At 35.5% G+C, this 7,784-nt stretch overlaps 1 protein-coding gene across 1 annotated transcript; it reads right to left on the bottom strand.

Moving 5' to 3' along the window:
• Positions 1-1,047: 1,047 nt before the first annotated feature.
• On the bottom strand, positions 1,048-7,144 carry LOC108379498 (dystrophin-like; the record flags this gene model as incomplete). Its single annotated transcript, XM_017635856.1, is given in 9 exon segments — positions 1,048-1,203; positions 1,918-2,048; positions 2,274-2,306; positions 2,309-2,369; positions 2,430-2,558; positions 2,659-2,888; positions 3,076-3,209; positions 4,648-4,848; positions 6,885-7,144. Coding segments are annotated over 9 exon segments (1,335 nt in total), but the record flags the coding sequence as incomplete, so codon positions are not given.
• Between the last annotated feature and the right edge of the window lie 640 nt (positions 7,145-7,784).

Genomic DNA, 7,784 nt, shown 5'->3' with positions numbered 1-7,784 from the left:
GAAAGTCTATTTGTTCCTCGAGAAATTTCTCAAGCTGGTCATTTATATCACAGCCCCCTGAAAAACAAAAAGTGTCATGTACTTTTTGACAGGAGTGCCTTAGTCCCATGAGCTTTGGTGCTCTGAACATGTGGATTTTTAGAGCTGTCCTGTAGCCACACAAAAAAAAGTATTAGAGTTCGGGGACGAGATTATCTTTTCCTCATATATTTTGACGCGCTGAGAATGAATCTGAAGTTCGTTTTGCTTCATCACCTCAGGAATTTTACCTAACCTCAAAAACCTGTCATAAAATATCGGCGATTGCTTTTGAGGTTAGGAAAAAAATCCTGACATGATGGAGCAAAACAGACTTAAGATTCGTCTTCAGGGCACAAAAACACATGGAGGTAAAGTATTCTTGTCAAAAGTACATGACACTTTTTTTGTGTGTTTGTGCAAGACATAGAAAGGGACCTACGTACCTGCTGATGACTGATTCGGCAGTTAACCCGGCTTTAGGAGATCCTTGCTTTTATCTCTCTTTTAATCTTTTTCGCCCTTGCGTGTTAAAGGTGCAAAATACCTTAAGCAGGACCGACGTTCGATGCTTGATCCAGCCAACATTAAAAAAAAAAATAAAAATCGGATTTTCTAAAAGCGGTCGTAACTCGGCAGGCAATGGTGTTTTTCTGCCGTAAAAAAGCTTCTCGGAAAAACCATTCCCATTCCAAGGCGGCGTAATACTGTAGATTCCTACATTTGTGTGAAAAGAGGAAGAAGTTTGGCTAAGCGCTCTATTTCGTCTTCATTTCCTCTCTCATTTTAATTATTATCTTAGTATTTATCACTCCTTATCTCCGTAAGCCTTCTTTTAATCTCCTATTTTTCCACCTATTGCACTGAACCCATTTAGTAATCCCGTTTGAAATCCTAATCCCATCAAATCTTAATGTTTTCTTACTCAGTTACATTTCCCCTTCTCTTCTTTCAGCTCAGCATAACTGTCCCCAATTAAATTTATTTTGTTTACTTTTTACCATTCACTTTTCTAGACTTTTTACTTACCGTTGTGCAGTATTCGTGCATTGGATGACTCAGTTTGTGATTTTTGGCATTGCGTCCAAAGAAGAAACACTTTTGGCACATATCGAAATTGAAGCACTTGAGGCAACGATAACGGAATCCAATTATCGGATACTCTTTGCAAATGTTACACTTTGCCTGTTGTTGCCAATTTTCAGCGCCAGCCATGTTGCCACCAATTTGCCATTGAAGTGATGTTGCCATTTGTGCAGCGGAAAATAGTTGTTAAGGTGATTGTTTGGTGAAGTGGTTGCGACGAAAAGCGGAATGTGGAGTTGTCGTCATCGTCGTGGGTGGCGAGGATGCAGCGAAGAAAGGTGTACCGAGAAATGCAAATATTGGATTTAGTACTTGCGGTAAAGTCTTACATACACACACACACACACAGAAATGCACGCATACACATACATATAAATGGCTAAAGTGTGAAATGCATTGGAGGAAAAGTTGGTTGTACGCGGGGTAAGGAGTGCAGTGTTAAAATGTATGGAATGTGGTTGCTGGTTAGTTGGTTGGTAACAGTTGGTGGGTGGAAATTGCGGTGAATTGTGCAATAATTGCCGTTAAGTGGGTGAAAATTGCGCGCCATGCTGGCTATTATAGCAACACAATGAACACTTTGATTCGCTGATACATATTCATGTTGATGAGGATAGTACATACATACATATAAGCGATTGTGCAGGATGTGTTTAAGTGAGGTGAGCGAGGAAAGGGAGAAGGAGCCGGATATGAGGGCTAGTTGAGGGTTGCGGTTTAAGAGCTGTATAGTGGCACGCCATCAATTACAGCGGTCGATGGTTGGTTGTTTGCTTGCTTGCTGCTTGCAGGCGGTAGACGCAACGCACTTACCTGATGTTTGGCCGTTTCGGCAGCTGCCAGACGATGTAGCACCGGCATCCAGACTAAGCTTTGCGGCTCATGTTGCAACCAGCCGAGGAAGTGTGATTGTTCAATGGCAATTTCCTGATTGGCATCGATAGCTGTGTGCGTGTGATTGACAATGTTGAAGAGATAAAAAAGAGAAGCGTGAAAGAAAAAACATTTAAATTGTTTGCTTGAAGTTGAGTGACTTGAAAATTGCGCTAAATTTGGTCAAAGTGTAATTGATTAACGCTTAATTGATTAGTGTTGTTTTTTATGGAAAATTTTCAAATCACCAGCTCGTTGGTAAGTGAGTAATTTAGTAAAAAAATAAAAAAGTTTACCTTCTTGTGAGATGCCTGCGCGTTCCAGACAGAGCGCACCGAAGGCTCTATGTTGGAGCCGCCAAAAGCGGCAACTTCGCCTAACTGGCGTGGCACCTACGAAATGAATTTGTTTTGTTAAAGATAATTTGGAACAAAAAAGTTTTGCAAACATACCTGTATGCAATCGTGCAGCAGCAAACCCAATTTTCTTTGATCAACTTTGCGTTCAGGATCGGCAACTAAGCGAAATAGATAACGATACTTCTCCTCGAGGTGGCCCTTGCAAAGCAAAATGAGGCCAACCTGTAAGCGAAAATAGTAAAAAAATAAAAAAGAAAAAAGAAGCAATAAAAAGAAGATATATGCACAAAAAAAAACAGTTTTTTTTTCTAAACCCAACTACCTTAAAGCTCAGCACTCGTATCTGTCCGGTACGTTGCGAATCGTACACATTCAATATCCAGTTTATAGCCAAATCCAACATTAATGTCAAATCAATTTTATCGATTGTCACATAGAGCGAATGCAAGACGGTTGTCATGTCGGGTATGTCAATGAGTTTGTCGTTTTGTGCGCGTAGCGAATGACGATCGAACGATTCGATGGCAGTGGACATTGGTATGCGATCGAGAGCTGTTTGTATGTATGTACGGTTGTGGTGGTGTTGTTTGTTTGTAAACAAAGTTATAAAATTTCAAAAATTATTGCGTGAATTCTTAAGCGACGGCAGCACAACGCTGGTGGTCACGTGCCGTAAATTTATTTATTTAATTTGTACATAAAGAAAACTAGTTTTTCGTTTGTGTTTATTTTTACTTACCTAAACGCTTTTGCACAGCGCGCAATTTCATCGCAGTACGATAGGCTGAGAAGCGTATTTCGTTAAGATCGGCTAAGCTCTTCATTAGTTCTATCATTTCTGGATGATCCCAGTGGGTGGTTTCGCGTTCGTGACTAGTAAAGTATAGTATAATAAAGATAATGAATTTAAGGTAATAATATTCATTAGAAGATAAATATTTAATTGTTTTTGATCTCTAAATTGCTAGAAGGATGTACCACGCTGTAATTGATATAAATCAGGGTCCGAAAATGACCATTAAATATCAAGATTTTTAGTTTTAGATCATCGTAAAATCGTTATTTTTTATCTTTATTTCTGTGGTCAAGAAAAAAAATTGCATTAAAATTCTTGTTTTTTTTTTGTAAAAAATTTAGTCGTTATTTTGTGTTTTTTAATTCTTTTCGATAAAAAGAAATCGTTCATTTGGATTGCTATTTTGTCAACATTTTTAACCGTTATAATGGATACTGGGTTTTTATAAACATTTTGTGATTTTAAAAATTTTGTCTGCGGTAATAATACGATCGAAAAACTTACTATAAAAAATTTATCAAAAAAATAAGAATGCAAAATAACTATTATTTCCATTGGAAAAAATCAATATCAACGGTTAAATGGATTAATGAAATTAATTAATTAATGAAAAAAAATTTGCGTAAATTCCCCGTGACTGTTGCGAATCTTCTTCTTCTTCCTAATACCCGTAAAGCTTAACATATAATATGGGCATTTTTCTGCATAAAAATCATTCATATTCATTCTAATCCCAATTTAAATTTTAATATAATTTAAATCTTAATCTTCTTCTTCACCTTTTTCTAAATCTTAATCTTAATATTAAAATTAGTTTAAATGTTATACTTAATCCCAGTTTTAATGTCAATTTTAATCTTTAATCCTAATTTAATTTAATTTTAATCTTAATTTTAATTTAAATGTTAATCCTAATCCTAGTCTTAATCTTGATCTTAGTTTTTTATTTATCTTAATTTTAATATCAATCTTAATTTTAATGTTACTATTAATTTTATTCCTAATCATAATCTTAGTCTGAATCTTTATGTGTTTTCTAATCTTAATCTTAACCTTAATCTTAATCATAGTCTTTATCTTTTCCTTAACCGCATTCTTAATCTTTATCTTTTCCTTAATCTTAATTGTAATCTTAATCTTAACCTAAATCTTATTCTTATTCTTGTTAAAGTTATTTTTTATCTTTGCCTTCTTCTTCTTGGCCTTATTTCCAATCTTAACCCAAATCTTAATTTGTATGTTAATATTAATCCTAGTTTTAATCTTCAGCTTAATTTTAATATTAAACTTTATTTTAATCCTAATCCTGATATTAGTCTTTATCTTGTTCTTAATCTTTAGTTGTCCTTAACCTTATTCTTTATCCTCATCCTTAATCTGAATCTGTATGTTTATAGTAATCTACATAATCCGAGCCGAGCGCAAAGAAGCTTTGCGTAAAAATAATTTCATGCATCGATAACCTAGCAGATGTATTTCCTATCCTTATTTTCTACTTTTTTATCGTTTACTCACTCAATGTAGTAAGGCACATTGGCTGCTGTCGTTGCTCGTTCCCAAGGCGGCTTAACGCTCTGTCCCAGATTAGGTAATGGCCCGATTGTGCCACTATTCGATGTTGTGCGTCCATCTTCACCGTTTTCCAAAGCCTGATTTGCGCCAGCATTGCAAAGTACCTTTTGACGTTCGTCCATTGCAATTTGGAGTAGTTTCATTCTGGAAGAGGACAAAAATGTTGAAATGTTAAATGGAAATGGTTTCCGAATTTGCAGTTTCAATTTAGCCTCAGCCTTTATACAGTGCAAGAAAAGCTGTAACTTAAACTACAATAAAAATCAATTCAATAAACCAATTCATGTGAGCAGCTCTTTAATTAAACACCCCGATAACATTTATATTCGCCAGTAGTGAACCAAGCTTCGATTCCCGGTCAGAGCAACGTAAAAACAGGTTTTTTTTTCCGAATAGTGGTCCCAACTCGATAGACAATACCAAACTTTCAAGCTTATTTCTGACAAGAAAAATCTCATCAAAACCATTTGGCGTTCGGAGGTGTCATATGTAAAACTGTGGATCCATCCGCAGGGTGATATTTAAAGGGGGCCAATCCCACTTATTCGATTTAGGAGTCCACTAAAGAATGCAGCTTCTATTCAAGCGGCTTGCTATATAAACATCTACCCTAAAACTTTAACCCAGGCTCTGGTTAACGCTGGGTTTGGAACCCGCTACGTAAAGCCCCTTGCAATTGATTTGGGGGTATGCACATAGAATGTATGTATTCTTTATGGACAAGGTGCCGGTTTATTGATGTACTCCGCAAGACTAAGGCTGTAACCATCGTCATCGAAGAAACTCCATGGATCGGGAAAGGCAAGAAACACGTGGGCACTTGCGACATCTTCAATATAAGCAGTGTAATAATGCTATGTAACGGACGCCAAATTCGGTGTCGTATTTTTTTAGGAGAGGCTTCGTCGATGACCGCTATCGTTTCTCGCTACAATCCGCCTCAAAACGTGGTTCTACAATATCTCGTTCATTTGCGTGCACACTCTGGCGGAAGAGAAGGACAAGTCGGCCGAAAATCTGCTCTAAGAGCTCACTAACTAGCGCTGCCCCAGTAACCACATTAATATGAAGAAGAAATGAGGAATGTCACGCCGAGGAAGAGAAAAAATATGTCACCTATAGGGCCATGCAGCGATCAGGCGCAATGCGACCTATGTGGAACCAAACTTCGTAGTAAAAAGAGAGGCCGAAGTACGTGAGTTCGAAAATATTTCTAGCTGGTTGAAAGAAAAACACTCAAAAATTTTATCAAAAAAGTTAGGTGTTTAAAGAAGAAAGTTATTATTAAATATTTTTCAATGTAATTAAACTGTTCGAAGTTTATTTTATTTTATTTTTCCAATAAGATAGGCTTTTCTTTTGTTAGTTTAGTTTTTTTAGTTTTTAGATTTATTGTTTAAAACGAAAATTAGTTTTTTTCACTTAACTTTTAAGACCTTTTTTTATTAAATTTTTTGTCTTTTTCAACTCAATTTTCTTTTAAATTAAAAATTTTGTTTTAGAAATAAATAAATTTTTTAATTTGATTTAATTTTTAAGTGCAATCGTTTAAGATTGTATTGTTAAAAAAAAAAATTTTAATTTTAAAAATTATATTTTTTGCTTTATTATCATTTTGTTTTTTTTCTTTTCTACTTAATTTAATTTTCTTTTGTTTAATATTTTTTGTTGTTTAAAAAGAAATATGCACGTATATGTTTTCATTACTTTAATTGAATTTTTTGTCTGTCAATTAGTATTTCGAGAGGCAGTAAAGAACTTTCAATATAGTTACCCGAATTGACAATTGTCTTGCGAAAGCCTTTTTTCTTTCGAAAGACGGTGGTGACTTGAAAGCTAATATACATAACAACATATGTAGTTTCGCTATGTACAATGTACATCCATATACGTATTTTGAGGCCCCATATTTCAGCACAACCAGCTTACTAGTGCACGGGGAACGACTGAGGCAACATAGTAACCTAATTCAGCTAGCTGATATCGCATAAAACAAAGCTTGATAGGTGCTTTATAACTTGTGGCTGGATGGATGCTTTGAAGAGCAATGGAGTTACATAAGAGTTTGAGTGATATGGATTAAAGAGCAGAATGATTGAGGATATGTAAGCACAAGCATGGTAGTTATTCATATATGTATGTAAGTATAAATTTGTATCGAACTCAAATTTTCCACCCACCTTGTATTCAAATCTTCTAGCCTTGATAGGCATACAGCGGGCACCAATACTTGATTGGCGGTAAAGAATGCCTGCTGTTCGTTGCAATCGTCCAACAGTGCACCGGCGGTAGTCATTTTGTCGCGTAAACGTTGCAAATGTTGCATTTGCTCGGTGGCTTCCTGTGCGGAGGCAGGTGGTTGCCATGATGTTGTTGTTGCTTCAGCGGAGGCGACACGTGAAGTCAAATCCTCAAGCGTTTTTTGGAATTGGCGCATTTTCTGTAAAGAAAAAAAGAAACAGTTGCATAATGAAAATGTGGTCATTATATTTAAATGAGTTCAAAATAAGCACTAAGTACTGTTATATGGTGATTTCATAAAACACATCGCTAAAATAATATTTCCAATGAATGATGAAACAAGTAAAGCCGTTGCTTTTTTACTTAATTTCACTGCTGCTAACGGAGTAAGTACTTACATATGTACATATGTACATTAGGGTGGTCCAGAAAAAAAGTATTTGAGAGAAGTGAAGTTCGAATTTTAACGCCTCACCCGTTGGGATTGTTCTAAATGGAAAAAATATACCCCTTTTTTAAATAAAAAAAATATTTAGGTGCCTCAAAGCGCTCAATGTTTCCTTTGGCGAAAAACTATTTTTCGTACAAAGTCAATGTTTTTCAACCGGCAAACTCTGCTTCACTTAAGGAGACTTCAAGGAATTATACCCTTTTGTTTATTTATCCATTTTTTTAAAACTAACGACTTTTAAAATTTTTTTAAAATATAAAATATTTTTTTTCGATATAGAACAATCCCAGGCAATTTCTCTGGCAATTTTAATGGTCAATTTAATGTCATAATTTCCTTTTTAAGTACTCTTCGAGAACCCTTTCTGCCTTACGGGTTGCTTTTATCT

This window comes from Rhagoletis zephyria, unplaced genomic scaffold (assembly GCF_001687245.7).
Source record: "Rhagoletis zephyria isolate East Lansing unplaced genomic scaffold, Rhagoletis_zephyria_1.1 Rzeph_scaffold_16541, whole genome shotgun sequence".
NCBI classification, from domain to species: domain Eukaryota; kingdom Metazoa; phylum Arthropoda; class Insecta; order Diptera; family Tephritidae; genus Rhagoletis; species Rhagoletis zephyria.
Note: the sequence above shows the minus strand (reverse complement) of the source record. Positions and strands in the feature narration are given on the sequence as shown.